Raw genomic sequence first — 24,359 nt, forward strand, 5'->3', positions numbered from 1 at the left:
TGAGAACTCCACAAGATAAATCGAAACTTTTTAAGCCTGTTGGTATAATAGTTATACCAAAACAAGATCAAAAAAGCCTTTGAATTGCGTGGAGAACGTACTGACTTCCTACTTCTCTAAACAAGGCCAAAACTTGGCTCTGATACTATGTTAAAATAAATTAGAGAATATAAGGATAAAACTAAATACTATATTTCTATGTATATTGAACTGTATACAAAGAGGCCTATTTATAGTTGAATAAGGCCAAATAAAATAAGAAATACAATCACGAAATTAATGTACAATATTGCAAAATAATATCAATATATATATACAGGGAAAATATATCAAATCAGCAATTATGGTGAATATCAAAATATATTCTGAATATATTCTAACATGGCCAATGGGGGGTGGTCGGCCACCCCAAACCAAACCCTGAGGTCCCCATCTTCCACGCCTGAAACCAATCGGCAACGCACGCAACCCATCGCCACCCCCACGCAACCCATCGCCACCCATCTTCCCAACCCATCTTCCACGCAACCCATCTTTGCAACCCACAGTGTCTGTCCCCATTGAAACACTTGAAACGAAACCCATCTACACATGGGTAAAACAACTGAGAATCAAATCCTTGCAATTTTGGCTTACTTTTTTGGTTTTGGCTTCTCTCCTTTCCTTGTTACCCTTGCAATTTTGATTCTATCAACTATATTGTTCATTGTCACATTCAAAAAAGAAAAAGGTGATTTTGGATGAGAAACCAGTATAAGATGAGGGTCGTCTCATTTGTGAGCAGAAATGAAGTTGAATCAACCCATGATACTCTTGTTCCATCAGACTATGAAAGTAGCAATGATTCTGCAATGGGTGAAAAGTTTGATCTCAATTTGATTTGTTCCAACTATATGGAACAAAATCTAGCAATGTCAAATGTTTCAATTTCTGATGAAGATGATGATGATAGGTTGGCATGGACGATGGGTTGCGTGGGGGCGATGGGGGCGAAGATGGGTTGCGATGGGGGCTAAGTTTGGTTTGGCTGGAACGATGGGGGTGGCCGAATCACCCCCAAAGCCCTTGAGGGTGGTTCGGCCACCCCCAAACCGGCTTTGGGGTGGCTGGCCACCCTCAAATTTTCAATTTTTTTTCTTTTAGTTTATTATTATTATTAATTTTTTAGAACACATATTTTGGGAGTGACACATGGCAGATGACATGAAATTCGGTTAATTTAGACTAACGGAAACTAATAAGGTATTGATTTTGCATTTTTCCTTAGGTGAGATATCACATTTGGCTATTTTGAAAACATAGGGAGAAAAAATAAAAACTTGTAAACCGAGATACTAATAAAGTTGTTAACCCTAAGAAAAAAAATGGGTATTTTGAAAATTTTGAAAAGATTTAATGAAAAATCCTAACGAAATGAGATAATTGAAAGAAATTGAAAATTCGATACGTACCCTTAATTAAGTAGTAATGCTAGAAGTCACTCTTGTGTTACTCTAAAAATGATGTGGCTTCTAAAATCATAACTGATCTTGTGATTGATCATTATTGAATTGTGATCAAATAATAATTTTAAAAGCCGACCACCTCATTCATGAAGTCACACAAGAGTGACTTCTAAAATATACTTTAATTGAGATTTTTAAACTTTAATAAATAATTTCAAAACGCCAAGAATTTTCTGACGTTTTTCCTTGAATTAATATTCCAAAGGTACAAAAACAGGTATGTTTCATAGTTTGAGGAGTATACGTTGCTAATTTTCAAATGGAAATTAAAGTTGAAACTAGAAATAGCGGGCGGATGGTAAGGGCCGCCAGTGGTTCCGCGCGTTGACGTTCCTATTCATCAGGGCAGAATTGTGGTCAACTAGTCTTTTAAGGTTTCCTTTTTTGTACGACTATCTTCAGATGCAGAAAATGCGGCCAATTATTGAATGAATATCAAAAAACCAATATTACTCTTAATTAAATAATTATATATTAAAACCAAAAAAAAAAAAAACATTGAAATTGTGAAAGCTTCTTTACTTTTCTTTAAAAGAAAGAAAAGAAAAAGGGATAGAGATTGAAAAAAATGACAGCAGGGGTGTTCGCTACCGAAGGAAGTAGTAGTAGAAATGATATAGAGCTATCAGCAAATGCATCTGTAGAAGGATCTTTAACGGCGGCCGTCGTCATAATCTGCATTGTTGCGGCTTCAGCTGGGTTGATATTTGGCTATGATATTGGCATTTCCGGTTACGTACAATTAATGCATGCATGGGATATTTGAGTTTTTTCATGCAAATTTAATATTAATATTTATTAATTGTTTGATATTATTGTAGGAGGAGTAACGACAATGGAGCCATTTCTGAAGAAATTCTTCCCGTCTGTTCTGCAGAAGATGGCGCATTCGAAGCCGAATCAATACTGCATATTCGACAGCCAAGCTCTGACAGCATTTACTTCCTCATTGTATGTATCTGGGTTGCTCTCATCCCTCGTTGCCGGCCGAGTTACCACCACTACAGGCCGGAGGGGCATTTTGCTCATCGGCGGCCTCGTCTTCTTGGCCGGCACAGCGCTTAACGCCGCTGCTATGAACATCGAAATGCTCATTTTGGGCCGCCTCCTTCTCGGAGTTGGCATTGGTTTCACAAATCAGGTGTGCAAATAAATCTTCAACTCTAGTTTTATTTTGATGAATGCAGTGACATGACGTAACCGTGAAAATATTGATTTTTTTTTTTATTTTTCAAAGCTTTTGTTAATTTAAATATTTTTATTGATATAAAGATAATTAATAATTAAAAAAAATAAAAAGTAAAAAAGTGGGTGAGTTGAAAATAAACAAATATTCGAATATTTGATTAAAAGTTAAAAAAACGCTAGAAGGAGGGCTCGAACCTCCGACCTTGTGGTTAACAGCCACACGCTCTAGCCAACTGAGCTATTCCAGCTTGCTTGACTGTTGTTCTACAGGCAGCACCAATATACCTTTCAGAAATGGCCCCACCAAAATGGCGCGGTGCGTTAAACTCAGGCTTCCAATTATTCATCGGCGTTGGGGTAGTATTAGCCACAATCGTCAACTTCTTCGCGGCTCAAGCCGGAGAATCCGGCTGGCGAATCGCCCTTGGCTGCGGCGCCCTGCCAGCTGCCATGATGACGCTTGGCACGCTATTCATCCCTGACACGCCAAGTAGTCTCATCCAACGGGGCCGAGTGCAGGAAGCCCGACAGTCGTTGAGCCAAGTCCGCAGCTGTGATTCAGACACTGAAGCCGAGCTGAATGAGCTCATCAGCCACAACATAGCCTCGAAAACCGCTGGGAACGAGCCCTACAAGGCCATATTTGAAAGGCGGTACCGGCCGCACCTGGTGCTGACGGTGGCAATCCCGTCTTTTCAACAGCTAACGGGGATCAACATCGTGGCGTTCTATGCTCCCGTTCTGTTCCGCTCCATTGGGTTCGGCAGCGACAAGGCTTTGCTCGGAGCCATCATTCTCGGCGTCGTGAATCTTTCTTCTACGCTCGTCTCTACTTTTGCCGTCGACCGGTTTGGGCGCAGATTCTTGTTTTTGGAAGCTGGGGCCCAGATGTTTATTTGCCAGGTCAATTTTTTTTTTTTTTTTTCTTCTCACAATCATCATATTTTAATTTAATTTAAAAATAAATAAATTAAAAAAAAAAAAAACAAAATTAACATGATAAAAATATGAATGGATGGTTGGATGAAGGTAGCGTTGGCATGGATATTGGCGTCGGAGCTAGGGATGGCAGGGACCAACACATTTTCAAAGGGCTCAGCGATTGGGGTACTGGTCCTAATGTGTAGCATCTCCGCCGCATTTGGGTGGTCATGGGGGCCGCTAACGTGGCTGGTGCCGACGGAAATATTGCCAATGGAAGTCCGGCCGGTGGGGCAAGGGATATCCATTGCCTGCAACTTTGTATTGACCTTCATTCTGGCTCAGGTGTTCTTGGCCATCTTATGTCGGATGAAATATGGCGTCTTCTTATTCTACGCTGGATGGGTCCTCATCATGAGCATTTTCGTGGCGCTCTTCGTACCAGAGACCAAGGGGCTTCGCTTGGAGACCATGGATGCCATTTGGAAAAATCATTGGTTTTGGCATCGATTCGTTCCAACTGAGAAGATCCACCGATGAAGTTCCTTTTTTATAATCCACACACAAATTCATTTGCTTCATTACACTATTCTACTTATAGGAAACCCACGGACCCAACCGATTGCAACATAATTTTTTTTTTTTTTTTTTTTTTTGACATGGATTGCAACATAAATTGAAAGCTTTTAGTAGTTTATTCTAATAGAGAAACTATTAATGAAATTCAAATAATTAAAATCAGATTCTATTTAAAGCATAATCCAAATTGAAGCTTCTAACCTAGCCTGTAAATAAAGGGCTTGTATATTCCATCTCCTCACTGAAATTTGTATGGCTGGAGAGGTATGTTAAAAGTTATTTTTGGCCGAGTGTTCTTATAAATTATTTGATTTACTAACATGCATCCAAATAAAATTACAAGAATACTAGAGAAGCTGTCATTAAATTCAACATACTTGAATTTAAAATACACGAACCATCTATCCTCTTTAACTCGTTTGATAGAAGACTTTACCATATGAGAAATGATTCAAATCAATATTTTTCTCATCTTTTTCCCATCTCAACTTACAAATTCAATAGATTAACCATTAGATTTGTGAAGTGATGTATACTTCTCACAAATTCAATGGTGAATTCATTCATTCACTATGGAGATGGTTAAAAGATTGTTGAAGAATTCTATCATTTCTCTTACCATATAAACTCACAAATGATGTCGAAAAATTATATGAACCTACATAATGCATCTTAATGATAACCGACAGGGGCTGGTGAATCCCTCAATTCCTTTCCTTGAAAGTGAATATCCTGCAGAGAAAGCAGAGTGATCATAACCCAATAACAAAGTTAAAATAAAAGATATGGTAGATCTGAAAGACAAAAAACCAAACTCATTTAGTTAATGATGTTACCAAGTAACTACAACCCTAACCCCCCGGAACAACCCCTTCCCTTTTGCAGCGAGACATTTCAACACAGTTCAGCTAGATTGTCATTTTTTGTCCTCTATATTTATAGCTTAATCGAATCCGCTGCTTTTGTCAAATCTAAGTCAATAATTCAGCAATGGTTGGATGTACATCCAAGTCTTGATAAGCTACATGTATCATAACTTTCACTAATCGCGTTTTGCTTTGCTTTTCATCTTGGAAACAAAGATGGAGCATCGAACTTTCAAAAGGAAAGGTAACAGAAGGAATCAAACTCATTCTTATTTCGTGCTCTATCTATTATAGGTGATACAAAAGTCCTTAAGGGGAGCTCAATCGGCTGGGGACAACGCCTCATGAAGCGGAGGTCACTAGTTCGAATCCTCCTCCCTCTTTCCCTCCCCCTTGTGTAGACATGTAAAATATATATATATATATATATATATATATATATAGGTGATACAAAAGAGATTAACTTAGCATAACTTTTCCAAGGTTCTCTATTGCTTTAAATGGAAACCTTGTTGGCTACTTTGAAGGTAGAGAGTTAAGACAAGGTCATCCAATTTTCCCATATCTACTTGTGATTGCTATGGAGATACTTTCCAAATTGTTGGAAGGGGTGTCAAAAGAATGGAAAGGAATTTGGATATCATCCTCCATAATCTGAAATTCAGCTTACTCATCTCTGTTTTGCGGATGAGCTTCTGCTATTCTCGGTGGCTACATTGCAGTTGAAAAAAGTGCTTCTTGAATTTGTTGAGTTGTCTGGTTTGCAAGCAAATCCAGCAAAGATCTCGTTTTACTGTGCTGGTGTGTCACAGAGAGTGAAGGAGCAGTTGCTAGAATGTCTAAATATGAGGGAATGGAAGCTTCCAGTAAAATGCTTAAGAGTGCCTTTGATTTCAATCGGTTCTATATAGCATCCAAGTCCATTGGTCAATATCTTCATTTTGCCTAAGAAGATTTTTTTTTTTTTTTTTTGCTATTGAACAAAAGTTCAATAGGTTCTTATGGAATGGAAATGAGGACTGTCCAGCCAAAGCATAAAGTATCTTGGGAGATGATTTGTGTCCTAAAAAGGGGAGGAGAGGAGGAGGGTTAGGGTTAAAGAGGATAGAGGAGTGGAATAAAGGTGAAATCTTGAATCATATTTGGAACTTGTTTGCCAAGTCAGAATATCTTTGGGTGGCTTGGGTTAAAGTGCATTTACTGAAGGGGAGGAGCTTTTGGCAGCTTAAAATTGAACTGAATGCTACTTGGAGTTGGAGAAAGATTCTCAAGTTGGGGGAGTTAGCTAAAAAATTCTTAAAATTCTCAGTTGGAGATGGAAGCTCTATACACTTATGGCTTGATTGGTAGCATCCGGATAAATTGGAAGAAAAATTAGCAAGTGTAATGAAGGAAAAAGAGTGGGATTGGCAGCCAAGAATGGCTTGATGGAAGCTAATATCATTTTCTTGTGCACTTTAAAACTGTCTCTCTACCGCACTTCAAAACTGCCTCTCTACTGGGGATAGACTGATGCAATGGAGATATAGAGGAGAAGTGAGATGTTTATTTTGCAGAAATGTTATTGAATGCCGGGACCATCTATTATTTTGAGTGTGGGTTCAGTAAAAGAGTTCGGAGGGAAGTGATGAAGAGATGCTTGCCACATATCCATAGTTTGGGAGGAAATTATAAGTCAGGGAATTAAAGAATGAAGGAATAGGAGCATGAGAGCTTCGGCTATTAGACTGGCTTGGAGAGCAACTGTTTGTCATATCTGGAGGCAAAGGAATGACCTGAAACATGGCAATCAGGACAGATCAAAAGACAAATGCTGCAAGATATAGCATGGGCAGTGGGGCACATAATTTTGGGGATGGGAAAATTTAAGAGTGATGAAAATGCTGATATTTGTAATAATTGGGGCATATATCAGAATTTATTGTTGTGAGTAAATGGGGTGGGTGGTGATAGGAATTCTGTATAGCTGTGTTGGATGTATTAATTGTTAAGAGTTTGATGTTTGTTTGTTGATAGTTAAATCTGAACGTGTTGTATTGGGTAAATGTTGTAGTTTGGGGGTAGATGCTTTGTGTAGCATCAATTGGTCCAGCATATTGCTAAAGAGTTCCGTAAATCTTTGATTTGTTGTTTATAGAAATTCATTCATCTAAAAAAACAAAGATTAACTTAGCAACTTATCAAACCAATGAAATTTAAAATGAAAAATGCCAAGGAGAAAACAGCATTTTTGCCTCATTTGACTACCTCCCGATCCCATGCATACAGAGTAACTGCTGTACAGAGGTTGTTGAATCAAAGTTTGAATCATAACCATATTTGCAAAAAGAAAAGAGTTGAAAAGATGCAGATAATTAATCGAAGATAAAATTATGTCACACTTACTGATAACCAAACGAAAAAGCCATTGATATCAAGGCTCTATCTATTATGTGGCAAATATCCAGTAAAAGGAAGAAGTCGATAGTGTCTAGACACTATATAATGAATCTATACATTCATAAGATATAAGATGCATAATAGATGGACAAACGGCTTGTTTTCCCAAAAGGTAGGAGGTAAGATTAAAACAAAAAGATGCTTTCTGGCATTATTTGGATGAAAAATAATCTGTTCTTAAATTAATTCTTCCAGTAATATGACAGTTTGACCTGATGTAGACTTCCCAACATCAAATGAAATCCTTCTCTTTTGTCATATTATCACTGGCTCATTTTCAGAAAAATGTTAGGTAACTTGCAAGTTATAAACGCTTATATACAATGGGGAATGAAACATAATAACGTATTTTAGGTGACTAACATGTTCAGAAAATATAAACATAGTAAATATGAAGAAAAAACATTTTGAAACCAGTATAGAGCATGGTCATGGGAAAGGCAAGTAATACTCACAGCAGCAAAATGGTTAACATCCCGATGGTGAGCTTCATCAGCACGAATCACAGTTACAACATCCTCTAGTGTTGCATCCTTGGGTAGCTTCCAGTAGTCTATTGCAATAGCAGGAGCCTGAACATTTTCAATTGCTCCACTAGTGATCTCGTTCAAATACTCTGTATATGAGTATACAGCCTCCTCCTCCAGGTAACCAACAATTCTATGGGCCAGTTTGGGGGAGAGTAGATATGCAATAAAGTAAGCATTGAAGAAGACTCCCTGCACAGCGAGAACCAGCAGTCTTTCATACCATTTGGGCTTCACGAGTTCAATCATTGTCATCAGGTGCATTCTCTCATTCTCTGCTTCTTCAAGCAGCGCTTTGATCCAACCACCACTATGCTCGAACTTGCGGAGAGACCTCAGGTGCAGCAGCATTCCTCCTACCATACCAGGAACAGCTGCCACTGTCTCCAGCATCATTGCATGACACCCATACCGTCTCTGCAATATGTTATAAAATTAAAATCAAAGTGGCGAGCATATACTTTGGAAACAATGGCAAGAAGCAAACAATAGGATCGCCAGCAAATGCTGCCCACAGAGAAGGAAAATTCATCTTTTGAAGTTTGGTACATTCACTGGAAAGTAGATATATTTAACAAAAAACTGCAATTTGATATGAATTTGATATGTTGATTGCTGCAAAGAGCATGCATGACGTTGACAAGTTGAAATCTTTGTTTGCAAGGAATTTGATATGAAAGATTTGTATGCTGCTAGCAAGATTCTTCATACGGAGGTACATGAACAGAAAGGCTGAAAAATTGTGGGTGTCTAAGAAAAATTGTGTCAAGAAGGTGTTGGAGAAGTTTACTATGAATAATGCTAAAGCAGTAAGTACCACTGGCGAATCACTTCAAGTCGTCTGCTAGTCAATGCCCAAGGACAAAAGAAGAAATTAAAGATATGTCAAAGGTGAAATATGCTAGTATAGTAAGATGTTCGACGTATGTGATCGTATATACCTGTAATGACCAAGAGAAAAACGTTAGCCGCATCTGCTCTATCACTCCAAAAAAACTAGTCAATTTGAAACTTTGCCAAAATCCCTTATAAAGCATAGTTTAGCAAAGTTTCACCAACTAAGTAAGTAATATGAGACTTAGTACTCATAACTATCTTTATAAATTACCCACTCTATATGGGCTATTCATCATCTTTCCAATATAGGACCAGGGTCTTACAAACTCCCCCATCAAACCATTGACCCTCGTCAAGGCCAGTTCATGCAATGTTCTAGTATCACATGTTGTTACTAGGTGGCTCTGATACCATTTGTAACGACCCAAGAAAAAACGCTAGCTACATCTGCACTATCACCCTAAAAAGACTAGTCAATTTACAACTTCTCTAGAATCTTTTATAAAGCCCAATTTCATCTAAAAACTAAGCGATGTGGGACTTGACACTCATGACTATCTTTATAAATCACTTACTCTATATGGGCTACTCATCATCTTCCCAATATGGGACCAATGTGTTATAATACCACGCCTGATTTGGCTCATGTAGTTAGCACAGCAAGTACATGGAAAATCCATGAATAGAGCATTTGAAAGCAGTTAAATGGATTTGCAGGCATACGAGGGGAATTGTAGACCATGGTATTATGTTTTCCAAATAGTAGGGCTTTGTTTCAATTGTGGGATTTTGTTTTGTTTTGTTTTTTTTGATAAATAATGTATATTCAAGCAACGAGCAGAGGGACGCAACCCATGTACACGGGGAGTATACAAGGGACCCCTACTCCATACAGAAAGAAGAGCATAAATCTAGAAATTCAGAAAAAGTAGAAGTAGTTGGAATAGGCCAAGCCACTTTCCATGAAAACAGCGTTTGTAGCACCAACTTCTTCAAATGAATCAATTCTCCCTCACAATCATCAAAGCTTCGAGCATTCCGTTCTCTCCAAACACACCACATCACGCACAATGGTGCTAGTCTCCATATGTGCAAAGCAATATGATTTCCCATTTGTCTCCTCCAACTTCCCAAACACTCACTCACCCTGCGAGGCATGACCCACACAACTCCAAATAGTTGAAGAATTGCACTCCAAATCTCTGTAGCCACCTGACAATGTAGGAATAAAATCGACTCTCTACCATGCTTGCACATGCAACACCATTCAGTCACTATAATATTCCTTCTACATAAGTTATCCAATGTTAAAATTTTTCCTAAAGCCGCCGTCCATACAAAGAAAGTCACCCTCGGTGGTGCCTTTACTTTCCAAATACTCTTCCATGAGAAACTATAAGGCCCCGAATAGGATAAAATGTGATAGTAGGACTTGACATCAAAGACCTTCCTTCTCGATGGACTCCAACACATTGTATCCACATGTCCATGTCAAATTTTTTGTGAATAAAGCACCTCATAGAATCGAGAAACCACATCCACTTCCCAATCATGCACAGGGCGACTAAACAATACATCCCAATGTATGCTTACATTGTGAACCTGCATATTCTCCGCCACCCAAGTATCTTTCCCACATGCAATATTGAACAATTCTGGAAAAAGGATCTTCAAATGTTTCTCCCCACACCATGCATCGTGCCGAAACGAAATTGTGGAACCCTCGCCTACCTCATAACGCACATGGTTTGCAAAACCATTCCACCCCTTCCAAATACTTTTCCATAAACCCACTCCATAGGGCCTCCCTACCTCCTTTGAACACCACCCATCTCTCAAACTACCATATTTAGCTTCCACCACTTTTCTCCATAGAGCATCCCTTTCTATAGCAAATCTCCATAACCACTTACCCGACAAAGCACGATTAAAATGAAGTAAGTTTCACACTCCTAACCCTCCCAAGCTCTCCAGATTGCATACTTGGGCCCAATTCACTAGGTGGAATTTGAACTCATCCCCCATGCCACCCCACAAAAAATCTCTTTGAAGTTTCTCTAGGTGATTAGCCACTTTCACTGGGATAGGAAATAACAATAAATAATATGTGGGTAAGCTGGATAGAGTGCTCTTGATCAACATTAATCTACCTCATTAGATAAATATAATCTCTTACAACCCGCTAATTTGTGCTCCATTTTCTCAATAATGCTACCCCAAATATGAGATGCCTTATGATGAACACCCAAAGGAAGACCCAAATATGGTATTGGCAATGAAGCCACTCCACACCCAAGAATATTGGCCAATCCTTCAATATCTTGAACCTCACCTACAGCCACAATGTCTGATTTGGATAAATTTATATTCAAGCCTGACACCACTTCAAAGCACAACAGCAAGCATCTCAAATTTCGGAATTGTTCGATACTAGGATCACAGAAAAGTAATGCGTCATCTACAAATAATAAGTGTGAAACTTTTGTACCCTCCTAATTTCGCGAACCCACCGAAAACCCCGTAAGCCTCCCTCTCTCCACTGTTGCAAACATCATCCTACTAAAAGCCTCCATTACCATCACAAACAAGAAAGGAGACAAAGGATCCCCTTGTCGCACTCCTCGAGAATTACTAAAAAACCCAACAGGCAACCCATTAATGAGAATAGAGAAACAAACCGTAGAGATGCAATGCGCTATCCACCCCCTCCATCTCTCCCCAAATCCGCATCGCTTCAATATATAAAGAAGAAACTCCCAATTAACATGATCATATGCCTTTTCCAAATCCAGTTTACAAAGGATACCCGGTTCCCCAGACCGAATCATACTATCCAAGCATTCATTTGCCACTAGAACAGAATCCAAAATTTGTCGACCTTTGATGTACGCATTTTGGGAGTGTGAGACAATCTTCCCCAAAACGGTCGTTAAGCGATTAGCTAGAACCTTTGAAATGATTTTATACACCCCCCCTATTAGGCCGATGGGTCAAAAATCCTTTATCTCCACTGCTCCAACTTTCTTCGAAATTAGTGCGACAAAAGTAGCATTCAAACTCTTTTCAAATCTGCCACGATTATAAAATTTCTTAAAAACCGCCATAATATCTTCCTTTACCACTGCCCAACACTTTTGGAAAAAAGCCATAGAAAATCCATCCGCCCCTGGCGCCTTATCCCCCTTTAAAGTTCTTACCACTTCCCATACCTCACCTTCTTCAAATTCTCTTTCCATCCAAGTGCTCTCGTCAACATCAATTGAGTTGAAGGGTTGATCCTCCATTTTCGGCCACCACCTGTTTTTTTTTTTTTTGATAAGTAACAGACTTTATTAAAAGCGTAAGGCGCCCCAAAGTACACTGGAAGTATACAAGGAGGATCACCTAACTAGAAAGGGAAAAACGTACAAGGAAATCATCATAGCTAATCGAAACCGGAAAAACAAACGCTACAGTCCAAAGATACAAAGTATGGAAACAATAGGATAAAATGTCCTCGAAAGACCTCTCCACATCCTCGAAGCACCTATTATTTCTCTCTCTCCATAGACACCAAAAAAAGCAAGTAGGCACCATCTTCTAGACTGCAGCACTCCCCCCCCCTCCCCCCTTCCTGCAAAACACCAACAGGCTAGCAACTCGAAAACCCGACCAGGCATCACCCATGATAACCCAAAACGGCCAAAAAAGGCACTCCACAAAGCAGACGCTACCTCACAATGAATAAGAAGATGATCCACCGTCTCCTCACTCTTCTTACACATCCAACATCTGTTTACCACAATCACATTTCTCTTTCTGAGGTTATCTAAGGTCAGAATTTTCCCCCAAGCCGCCGACCACGCAAAAAAAGCTGCCCTTGGAGGAGCCTGTGTCCGCCACACACTCTTCCAGGGGAATCTCCTCCCTTCCGAGCATGCCAAGGATAGAAAGAGAGACTTGACCTTGAAGGTACCTCTTTTGGAAGGGTTCCACCATAATCTATCTTCCGACCCTCTTCTCACTCCTGTAGAATGTAACACCTGGAAAAATGAGGCAAAGGCCTCCACCTCCCAATCATGAGCCTCCCTCGAAAAACTCACGTTCCACTGGTTGGATCCCCCTAGCATCTCCACGTTATCCGCAACTGAGGCCTCCTTCGCACAAGCAATACTATAAAGGATCGGGAAAGCTATCTTGAGAGCAGAATCTCCACACCACCAATCATGCCAAAAGCTAATCCGAGACCCATCCCCCACTGCAAATCTTGTGAAGCCTTTGAAAGTTTCCCACCCTTTCCTAATATTCTTCCATAACCCTACCCCAAACGTGCCTCCAGGCTCAACCGAACACCATCCTCCCCATAAGCTTCCAAACTTCGCATCTATCACAACTCTCCACCAAGCGTCTCTTTCCGACCCATAACGCCACAACCATTTCCCTAAAAGAGCGCGGTTGAAGACCAATAAGTTCCTGATCCCCAACCCTCCCTCCTTGATCGGAGTGCAAACCTGCGACCACTTCACCAAGTGGTATTTGAACTCTTCGCCTATCCCTCCCCAAAGAAAATTGCGTTGAAGCTTCTCAATGCGCTTAGCAACACTCACCGGAATAGGGAAAAGAGACAAGTAATAAGTAGGCAAGTTAGCAAGAGTGCTCTTGATAAGGGTGACCCTACCCCCTTTCGACAAATACAACATTTTCCAGCTGGCCAACCGATATTCAATCTTCTCGATCACTCCATCCCAAATGTGCTTGGACTTATAAGAGCCTCCCAACGGGAGACCAAGGTACTTCACTGGCAAAGTAACTGCCTCACACCCTAAAATACCGGCTAACGAATCCACTTGCTCCACATTCCCCACCGGAATAAGCATCGATTTAGCCAAATTAACCTTCAACCCAGAAGCAGCTTCAAACAACAAAAACAAACTCCGCAAGTAACTTAACTGAGCAGGCCTAGGATTGCAGAAAATCAAGGTGTCATTGGCAAATAAAAGAGAGAGACTGTAGTGTTGCCGACTTTGAAGCCTTCTAACAGTCCCTTATGAACCGCCGCCGAAATCATCCTACTCAAAACCTCCATCACAAACACAAACAGCAAAGGAGAGAGTGGATCCCCTTGTCTCAAACCCCCGGAGCTGCTAAAAAAACCTTTAGGAGACCCATTTACCAGAATCGAAAACCGCACCGAGGAAATGCCATGTTGAATCCAAGAACACCATACCCCTCCAAAACCACACCTCCTTAGCAAGTACATCAAGAAGCCCCAATTCACATAATCGTAAGCTTTTTCCAAGTCCATTTTGCAAATGACCCCTGGCTCCCCAGATCTCAGCCTACTACCAAGGCATTCATTAGCAATCAAGATGGGATCTAGAATTTGCCTACCTTTGATGGAAGCATTTTGCGACTTGGAGATGATCTTGTCCAACACAACCTTCAATCTGTTTGCTAAAACCTTGGCAATAATTTTGTGCATACCTCCCATAAGGCTAATCGGGCGGAAATCTTTGAGGTTGATGGCACCGGGAGTCTTTGGAATAAGCGAAATGAAAGAAGCGTTGAGGCTCTTTACAAACATCCCGCCAGCATGGAAAGCACTGAAGACCCTCATAATATCCTCCCTCACCACATCCCAACAAGCTTGGAAGAACACCATAGAAAACCCATCGGGACCCGATGCCTTATTGCCATTCATCTTAAACACGACCTTTCTAACCTCTATTCTTCACAATATAGATTTGTATAGAAATTCACAATGTGCTCCTGTATAGCTGTTGGCTCAGTCGTCATATGCCCATCCACCCTTAAAGCTTCAATCGAATTGTACCGTCTGTGTGAATTTGCCAATCAATGGAAGAATTTTGTATTGTTATCACCCTCTTTTAGCCACAACGCCCTTGATTTTTGTCTCCAACTCACTTCCTCTAGATAAGTACTCCTTTCCAAATTTCTAGAATATTCTTCGTGCTTAATAGTTTCTTCTGTGGTTAAGTTTCTCACTTCGGCAATCTCATCCAATTCACACAGCCCCTCCTCCATCTCCTTCTTCCGCTTCTTTGCATCCCCAAATTCCTCCTCATTCCATTTTTTCAAATCACATTTAAGGCTTTTAACTTCCAAGCCAACACAAAACTTGGGGTGCCCTCATAGTTGTAATTGTTCCACCGCATTTGGACCTTTTCCACAAAGCCTTTTGCCTTCAACCACATATTTTCAAATTGAAAAGACCACCTACCTTGATTTTGAACTCCACAATCCAGCAACACCGGAAAATGATCAGAAACAATCCGAGGAAGTCGTCTTTGCGTAGCATCTGGAAAATATTCCTCCCACTCCGTGGAGAGCAAAAATCTGTCTAGTCTAGACTAGGCACGACGATTGGACCAAGTAAAACACCCTCCTACCATTGGTATGTCGATAAGGCCTTGTTCAAATATAAATTCAAAGAATTCGCCCATTGTTTGTGTTTGCCTGGATGCCCCTAACCTTTCATTTGGGTTTCGGACAGCATTAAAATCCCCCCCCCCCCCCCACCAACATACACCATCGCATCTCCCATAAAGACCTCAAACCTGCCAGCTCATCCCATAAAAATTTTCTTTCCACATTATCATTCGGCCCATACACACCCGCAAATGCCCAATTAAAATTCTACGTAGCACATTTGAAGGCGCATGCAACCACAAATATGCAACTTATGCATGTAATTTGGATGACAGGAGATCTACTACAGGTTATGTTTTCTCACTAATAGACAAACCTATCTATTGGAGATCCATGTCACAATCCCTAGTAGCTATGTCTAGCACAGAATTTGAATACATGGCAATGGTTAAAGCTGCTATCTTTGTACCACAGTCAAAGAGCTTGGTATAACGGAAGGTAGAGTTCAATTGCATTGTGACAATCATAGTGTCATTTACTTGGAAAAATAACAGGTCTATCATGCTAGAACAAAGCATATTGATGTGAGGTTTCACAAGGTAAGGGAGTTGATTGTTTCAAGTGAAGTGATACTAGAGAAAGTTCACATTTACGAATGTGGTTGACATGTTGACAAAGCCTATTGCTATAGACAAGTTCAAGCATTGCTTGGACTTGGTTAATGCCTCTCAGTGTCAAAGAGGAGACATTTTCAAGGCTTTTGGTTCAAGTTGGAGACATAAGGTTTTGATATCTCCAAAGGATTTGAATATTCACCAAAGTAGAGATTGTAAGAGATGGTGGCTCAAAGATTGTAAGAGATAGTGGCTCATATTTAGGATGAGAAGTACATATTAGTCTCTAGATTATAGGCCTTATGGGCAGAGTGTAGTGGAGTGAAACGAGCAAAGCCCATGAGGTCTATTGTAGCTTAATTTAAGTTTGTTGTCCTAGGTTGAATTATAGGTTTGGGGATGCGGGGTGTGAAGCAATATGGTAAGAGTAAAATGGGAACTTCAATATATCGGAGTAAGGTTTAACTATCGAAGCAAAGCCCATGACGCTCACTCCTATGGACGTAGGCACACAACCAAATCAAGTAAATTTTGTGACTAGCTTTTCTCCCTTCTCTCTATACTTTTCACTAAATTGCATCATTTCAAAGATCCCCAACAATTGTTCTAAAGTGGGAAAAACACTAATCTAAATAGAGATAAAAATGAGCAGCTAACATTGATGAGAACAAGCAACCAAAAGAAACCTTCATAAACTTGAAGATACAAAATATAAACAAGCAGCTAAAACTGATGAGAACAAGCAAAAGTTTATCATAGAATAAAGAGAATACTGCTCTATAGCTTTTGATCCATTATACAGTTACAGGAATGCAATAGAAGATACATGCTGGGATATTTTCTCAATATTAAAAAAATAATAATAATAATAATTTCACTTCACTTAAAAAAAAAAATAAAAAAAAATAAAAAACTCCAGGTATTGCTCACTTATGTCCTACCATAACCATATCTACTTAATGTCAGCCATAAAACAGAGACAAGGAAGGAAGGAATGTGCTTAAAATTAATGGTCCTAACCATGTGCTTTGATTCTTTAAAAAAATCACATCATAGTACCTTCCAACAAGAAAAGAAGATATTCAAGATCAGCAGACTTGACAAATAAGCAAAAGGAAAAATCCAACAGTAATAAATGAGTAAACTGTGTTCAAGTTTATCAGTGCGCCTCTCTTTCCCTTTTTTTTTGGGTTTTGGTGGTTTGTTTTACTACTGTATATATATATATTCTTCAGCGCCAGAACTAGTCAAAAGACATTCTTCGATGTTCCCACTCAAATTCAGTTCAGCTTAGACATGAAAACTACCCAGTTCCACTGTGAAAGACACAATCAATTTGTATACTGTTCTTCCAAGTTCCAACACAGCTTTTTTTAGTGCACAAAATGTGGATTCTACCTAAGAAAAATTTCTCTGCAGTAACCCCAGAACTTAAACTGTTATTGTTACAAATATTTCACAAGGAAGAAAGCATTAGAAGCAATACATGAGAGAAAAAGTTAAGCGTGCTTTTTGATGACCAGAATAAAAAAAAAAAAAAACAAGGTTGACTTTACCTTGAAAAACATATCCATTGGAATTCTAAGAAGTTTCACTGTCCTGTAAGCAAATTTATCCAGAAACACCTTTGGCACATGGTGCTTTTGCAAATCTATTGATAGATCTGCCTTGTATGACTCCCATGGCTAGATCAAAAAAGAAAAATCGGTCAATAACAATTAGTATGCAGATCCAAAATTAATTTTTCTTCAAGTTTCACATCATATAAACTTACAAGAGATAGGCACAAGTGAAATAATAGTAAAGTGGTTGATGATAACATTTTCTTTTTCCCACAAAAAGAATGTAATATGGAACTATAACACATCTGCAAATGAAATGCATAACACCTCCGGCATGCATCAGGAAATGTTGATTACAGAAATTTTAGCATTATAAAACTTAAAAGATGGCTTTACAATATGTCTCATAAAATATTATCTCAAAGACAGATTCTCCAGATCCAATGAAAATAATGAAGAGTTCCTATAATCTTCTAATACTGACTATTTTAGTAAACCCTAATCTGCTGCTGAAAATAATCACACTAAAGAAGTGCTGACAAAAGAATGATTCAATTTTGTTTCCGATTTCATACAGCCAACAAAATAGGAGAGATACCAAGAACAACAAAGAAGTGCCTATTTCAATCAATGAAAACTCAAAAATATTATCTTCAGTTTAAAATCCTCTATTAAGAACAACACTTAATTCTCTTACATAAGAAGGTTGGTGTAAAGTTGGTTAAGAACATTAAAGTTTCACAATTAAAGTGCTTAATATACATAATCTACTAGTTTTAGATTCAACTCAAAAGGAAAAATCATAGCAATTTTTCTCTCGAAAAAGCAAAATCTGAAAGAAAAAAAGACCCCCGGGGGGGGGGGTGGTTGTAGGGAAGAGAGAGAGAGCGGAAAATCAACTATTAGTTTTAGGATTTACAATACAAAGTCATAAGTAATTTCACTAGATAATTTTGAATTAAAAAAAAAAAAGAAAGAAAGGAAGAGAACACCCATCCATTACTAACAATGTGAAAACCTTAAAAAGAAGCATAGTACGCACCAAGATCCTCAAGAATAACCACTACTCAATGACAAGAATTAAAGTGCAAGTGAAAAATGTCAATTGCTTGCTCTTTCACAGTAACACGTTGAACACCGTTCAACCATCAACCTTCACCTTATTGCTAACAATTGAGAATATACATAATCACACATAAAAACCTCCGAGCAAAACCAATCCACAAGCCAAGCACACTTTAAAATCACCAAAAGTCACCACCAAAGAACAGAGAACTAGGCACCTGAAAATACACCAGAACACGAGCCCAAACAAACACACAAAAAAAAATCATATAATAGGGGCGCGCGTGCACAAACACCCGCGCACACACAATATCAAAGCAAGGAAAGTCACCAAAATCGCCATCATAAACAGTGACTACAAGTTCAAAGAGAGAGAGAGAGAGAGCATAAATCATCAGCAAAGACCAGACGACTTCCAGAATTGAAGACAAAATTATCACAATATAAACAAAAACCAAAACACAAAGCACGGAATCATGATCACCAAATGATCACCAGGAAATTAAACATAAGATGACCAAAAATGAAAGAGTGAGAGAGATATATAATCGAATCGGTCACCATGAAACAATTCCAAGGCCACTCGGTCCCATCCTCTCTCTTGATCCTCGGCCTCGACACCCCCCAATAGCTCGACACCACCGCAGTCTCGTCGCTCTTCTTCGCTTCCGCTCCTTTCTCCTTCTTCTCCGACACCGTGGTGGTCGTCGGCCCCGGCGCCACCGAGCTCATCGCTCTGGTCCAGTAAAAGCCACCAAGCGCACCAACACTCTGGTGCTCCCTCACCGTCGAAATTCCGCGGCGGCTGTGCTCACAGCCGTCGATCAGGCCCCGCATCAAACTCCTCGCCACAAAACGGTTCATCGTTGACCACCAAAGAAAATGAAAGTCTCTCGAATGATTTTATGAGACTGAGCGTCTGAGAGCAGTTATGTAACAGCGGGCGACAGGGTAGGGGAGGGGTTCTGATCCTGTGTTTCGCGGTGTACCGGTACGTACACTTCTATTTAAGCAGAAAATTGGTAGAGATCGTTATCCATGTATAAATACAGTGCTATCGCGAAGTTTGGAACAAGAAGCGTGCGGCACAGGATTAGATTCTCTGCGGGTGTTTATATATTGCTGTTCTGTTACGTCAGTTTGATACTGATTATTTTGTGTAAGACCAATTTTGTTACGGGTTTCCACGATACAAAGGGAAGAAGATTTGGTTGTATTAGGAGAGAAATACTTCTGGGTCGTATAGGATGGTGAGAGAGGATTTCGTGACCGACACGGAATTGTCGAAAAGATGGGACTTGGGAGTGCGCCCTTAGCTCCGGGTTGAAAATTACAGCTCCTTTTCCATTCACCCTTCCATTCCAGGATGACGGGAGGGAACTGTAGTGTCAAGACCAGTAAAACTGTGGTGTGCACGTGGCTTGCTCCTCATGCCACACGATTTCACAACGAGGCGGCTTTGACTGAAGCAAGTTTTGCGTTAGAGCCTGTTTTGACTCCGCTACTCGGCCAAATAACAAAGAAAAACTTATAATAAAACAAAGGGTTAATAACTTTTTTGGCACCTCAATTTTCGTTTTTTTTTTTTTTCTCTTTAAGTTTTAAAACGTGACAAATTTAGTACCTAACTTATGAAAAAAGATAAAATCAATACCTCCGTTAGTTCCGTCAGTCCTACTTAATGGAATTTTCACGTGTCACTCCCATAATACGCCACGTGTCCTAAAAAGTAAAAAAAATTAAAAAAATAATAAAAATAATAAAATAATAATTAAAAAAAATAATATAATTATAAAAAAAATAAAATAAAAATAAAAATGTAAAAAGTAAAAAATTTATGCCCCAACATAGCATTCGGCCAATTTATGAATCAACCATGATCAGCAAATGGAATCCCCCAATAGGTTCAGGCCCTACTTCGTACTTGGCATTAGAGAGATCCCAGAAAACTTCGATGTTCGAATTACCGGATTCCATCGATTTGCTTCCTTTCTTCTTCCATCAAGTTGAGCCGGAAGGCCACCGTCGATGGGTCATCGCCGAAGCTTATGCTTAGGCCTTGAGCAGAATTTGTCTTGCACCAAGTGACTGTGATCAAGATTTTCTTCTAGGTGGAGAGGGTGATTCTGTAAACACAAGTGACTTAATTTTGGATTGAAGGTGATTCTCTTACCTTCGACACACCCTTACAGTTTCAGGGCCAAGCCTTCTCCTAGGTGCTAGCGAGAGCTCTTCACTTGAGCCCGAATTACTCATAACCAACCTCAACCTCTTCTTCTTCTTCGACTCGGAAACGTTCCGAGAACTCGATGAACCAACCCTTTCCACTCCATCCGCAGTTTTCTTTCTAACAATTAAGCAACCTGAAGAATTCCTATTCTTAACCACAAGCCTTGACTGGCCACCAGATCTCAAACTGTCCTCCATCTACATCAAATCCATACCAAATTAATCAATTGAAACCCTGTAATTTGTAGGCTATTTTTTGTGCAAATTGCCGGATCTTCATTAGATTTTGGAGCAACAAAAGTCATCGAAAGGCTGAGAAGTCTGATATACGGATCCACCAGCAACGTAGAATTACAGTCAGATCTGTGGGACTTTGATTACAATGTATAGCCGGATTCATGGAATTTCCGGCGAAAGAAGCTAATTGGAGAGCCAAAGAGAGAATGGTTTTTTTTTTTAATTATATTATTATTTTTAATTATCATTTTATTATTTTTATTTTTATTTTATTTTTTAGGACACGTGGCGTATTAAGGGAGTGACACGTGGAAACTCCGTTAGTTGAGACTAACGAAAACTAACGGAGGTATTGATTCTGTCTTTTTTCATAGGTTGGGTACTAGATTTGTCTCATTTTAAAACTTAGGGGGGAAAAAATAAAAACTGTCAAACTGAGATACCAAAAAAGTTATTAACCCTAAAACAAAAAATCCAAACTTACATATATATACATTCCATCGTTATCTAGGTTGAGTTCACGAGCCCTCGTCAAGTTTAGTCGAGTGAGCCGGGTATCATTTGCTAATCGAGCGAACTTGTACAGTAACGAGCGGGTTTGAACAATGTCAAGCTCAATTTTGAGTCGTGTTTAACCAGGCGGGTACAATCGAGCTCACGAGCCGGCTTGCTCGTTTACAGCCCTAATTACAACATGTCATGCAAAAATATTAGATCTCTTAGAGGTCCACTAAAGCCCAAAGTGGCCCATTACCCCGCATGCCCATAGAGGCACAGCCACCTTCAAGATGTATCAAATTCCCTATCAGTGCGGCCCCCTTAGATGGATCATTGATTGACAGAATCCGTAGCAATAGACTGGCCCTTAAGGGGTTCATCGACCAACAAATCCCTAACTCATTGTCGGTCCGCTAAGAGATTCACTTTGACCATCGGTTACCCAATATAAATATGGTAAGAAAACCATAGAAGGGAATGGATCTCCTCATTAACGAACTTGCTTGTTTGAACTTAATCATTTGAAGGATGGATCGACTCGATAAGGAAATGATTCGTCTAGATATCTTTGGAAGGAAAGTCATTTATAGAATATATGACTTTCCACATTGAACTATTTGCCTACCCTAGTTTATGATATGTAGGGCTGTAAATAGGCCGATACACTCAACAGCTCGCTCGCTACCCGCTCAGCTAAGCTCGACTCGAACTCGAACTTAACACTGTACAAACTCGCTTGTTACTGTTAAAACTCGCTCGATTAGCTAGTGACACATACCCGACTCGCTCGATTAAGCTTGACGGGGGCTCGTGAGTTCGACTCGTTTAACTCAAGCTCGTCCGACTCGCTCATCTTGTTAGCCCGACTCGTTTGCTCGTTAATAGATCTTTTATATATATATATATTACAAAAAAAATAGTTATATAAATTTAAATACATATAATAGTAATTAAGTAATATATGTTATATAGGATCCAATTACAATTCAAATACTTAATTTATTATTCATATACAATGACAATGTGATTCATATAATATGAAATTAAGTAATTGGCATTAGATTCAACAATGTGTTACTTATAGCCATAGTTGAAGTATTAATGTACTGTCATTAATCATTATAATTTATATGATTATATCATATGATCAAATATGAATTGATCATTAAATTATATGATTATCTAATAACAAATTATACATATATAATATGACATAAGTATACAAATTGATACTAATACAATAATTAAGTACATAGAAACTTCGTTCCAACTTCCAATGTATGTTATAAGTTCATATACGTTATAAATTATAATTATACATATATATTGAATATTACAAATGTATAAAATCAATACTTAATCATATGATTAGTAACATCCCGACTTGAATTGAGAGTGAGTTTATACTTGTTCTCCTTTTACAACAAAAGTTCTTGCAAAGATCTATAAGGTCTATCAGAGTACTTGATTTCAAAGGATACGATAAATGTATAAAACATTATTCAAAAGAGTTTATTACAAGCGAAATTAGAAAACATTAAACTTTAGTTGCGGAATATCATATTATTACAATAATTGATATGAAAAGACTTTGAAAGTTAATAATTATTCCCGCCCCCATTCCGGCCTTCTATTCAAGCGTCCTTTCTACCTGAAAACAAGAAATAAAACTGAATGAGCCCAAAGGGCCCAGCAAATAAAATCCACAACCATAAATAATTTTGCTCCTTGTTCTCAGTTTTGATAATCGTTTTCGCAAATAAATATACATCCAGCCATAATAATAATACATGTATGTACGGTTGTATCTTCCGTAGCATATACGTACTATTACATCATCATCATAATGCATCGCTATAAATCATCTTTATAAATTATCATAGTATATCATTGTTGAAATTTATCATAGTATACCATCATTGAAAATCATCATAGTATATCATCGTTGAAATCATATTATCGTTTTTCTCATATTAGGGCCCATGTACACTATTACCCCTGTGTACGAGGGTTGCGGGTCCTTGTGACCATGGCACTGAACTGTGGCCTCAGCCATGCCCGACCGTTAATTAACTCTTTTCTTGGTGCACTCAACGGTCATGTTGATGGAATACCACCTTCTGGCATAGCCTCCTTCAGTGGTTTCGCCTCCATCCGAGTATCGGTACCGAACTCCTCTCATCCTTACTTATCTTGGGGCCAAAAATACTCTCCTCCATACATGTGCCCTCATTTCATAAACATTTAACTCATTTCTTGTACTTCTCTTTGTACTTCTTTTGATGCATCTTAGGGCAACATGTAGGAGGGTTTATCATCATTCTTCTTTCTTATAATCATCATTATTTTCTCAACTTTCTTTTATCAAAAATGGAAACTTTTCCAAATATAAACTTGTGTACTTAGAAAGCATTTAAAGAAATAGAAACTTTCTAAATAATTCTTTTAGAAATGCTTCATGCATGCAACATATATCCATGACAGGTAAATAAAATAATCATTTACAGTTTGATACAAGAATAAATAAATAGCATGACATGAAGTAATTTTAGAAGGGGTAGTGAATTTACTTACCTCTAGACTGAAGCTAAAAGTGGTCTGAAGGATCTAGTTGCTCCAATCTGACTAACACTACTAGTATATCTTTCAAACTAATTTCTCAAGTCCGTTCTCTCTCGTGTTCTTTCTTTCTTGCAACGCTTTGTCTCGCCCTTTCTCTCTCTGTTTCGTGTAAACACTTTCAGAAAGAAGAAAGACCGAGTAGAAAACGGAAGAATGAAGAATATGTGGAAGAGAAGGGAGTGGAGTGGTGAAATTTGTGAAGGGTGAGGACTCTATTTATAGGAAACCATCTCCATCTACCAATCTTCATCTATAAACTTTCATCCACAAATCTCCATCTACAATCTTCATCTATAAACCT

General features: G+C 38.9%; 2 protein-coding genes and 1 non-coding gene across 3 annotated transcripts; 1 reads left to right on the forward strand and 2 right to left on the reverse strand.

Annotated features, from left to right (window-relative positions):
- Positions 1-2,073: 2,073 nt before the first annotated feature.
- Positions 2,074-4,233, forward strand: LOC132178085 (sugar transport protein 5-like). Its single transcript, XM_059590543.1, has 4 exons — positions 2,074-2,236; positions 2,327-2,646; positions 2,964-3,596; positions 3,723-4,233. Exons 1-4 carry the CDS (start codon positions 2,074-2,076, stop codon positions 4,152-4,154), a joined length of 1,548 nt encoding a protein of 515 aa, XP_059446526.1. The 3' UTR covers positions 4,155-4,233.
- TRNAN-GUU (transfer RNA asparagine (anticodon GUU)) lies at positions 2,868-2,941 on the reverse strand. Its single transcript has one exon. It is a non-coding gene; the product is annotated as a tRNA-Asn (tRNA).
- A 308-nt stretch (positions 4,234-4,541) lies between the features above and the next one.
- Positions 4,542-19,776, reverse strand: LOC132178986 (ubiquinol oxidase, mitochondrial-like). Its single transcript, XM_059591586.1, has 4 exons — positions 19,034-19,776; positions 17,402-17,530; positions 7,954-8,442; positions 4,542-4,925 (listed from the first exon to the last, which is right to left on the reverse strand). Exons 1-4 carry the CDS (start codon positions 19,334-19,336, stop codon positions 4,866-4,868), a joined length of 981 nt encoding a protein of 326 aa, XP_059447569.1. The 5' UTR covers positions 19,337-19,776; the 3' UTR covers positions 4,542-4,865.
- Between the last annotated feature and the right edge of the window lie 4,583 nt (positions 19,777-24,359).

The sequence above is a fragment of the Corylus avellana genome, chromosome ca4 (assembly GCF_901000735.1).
Source record: "Corylus avellana chromosome ca4, CavTom2PMs-1.0".
Taxonomy (NCBI): domain Eukaryota; kingdom Viridiplantae; phylum Streptophyta; class Magnoliopsida; order Fagales; family Betulaceae; genus Corylus; species Corylus avellana.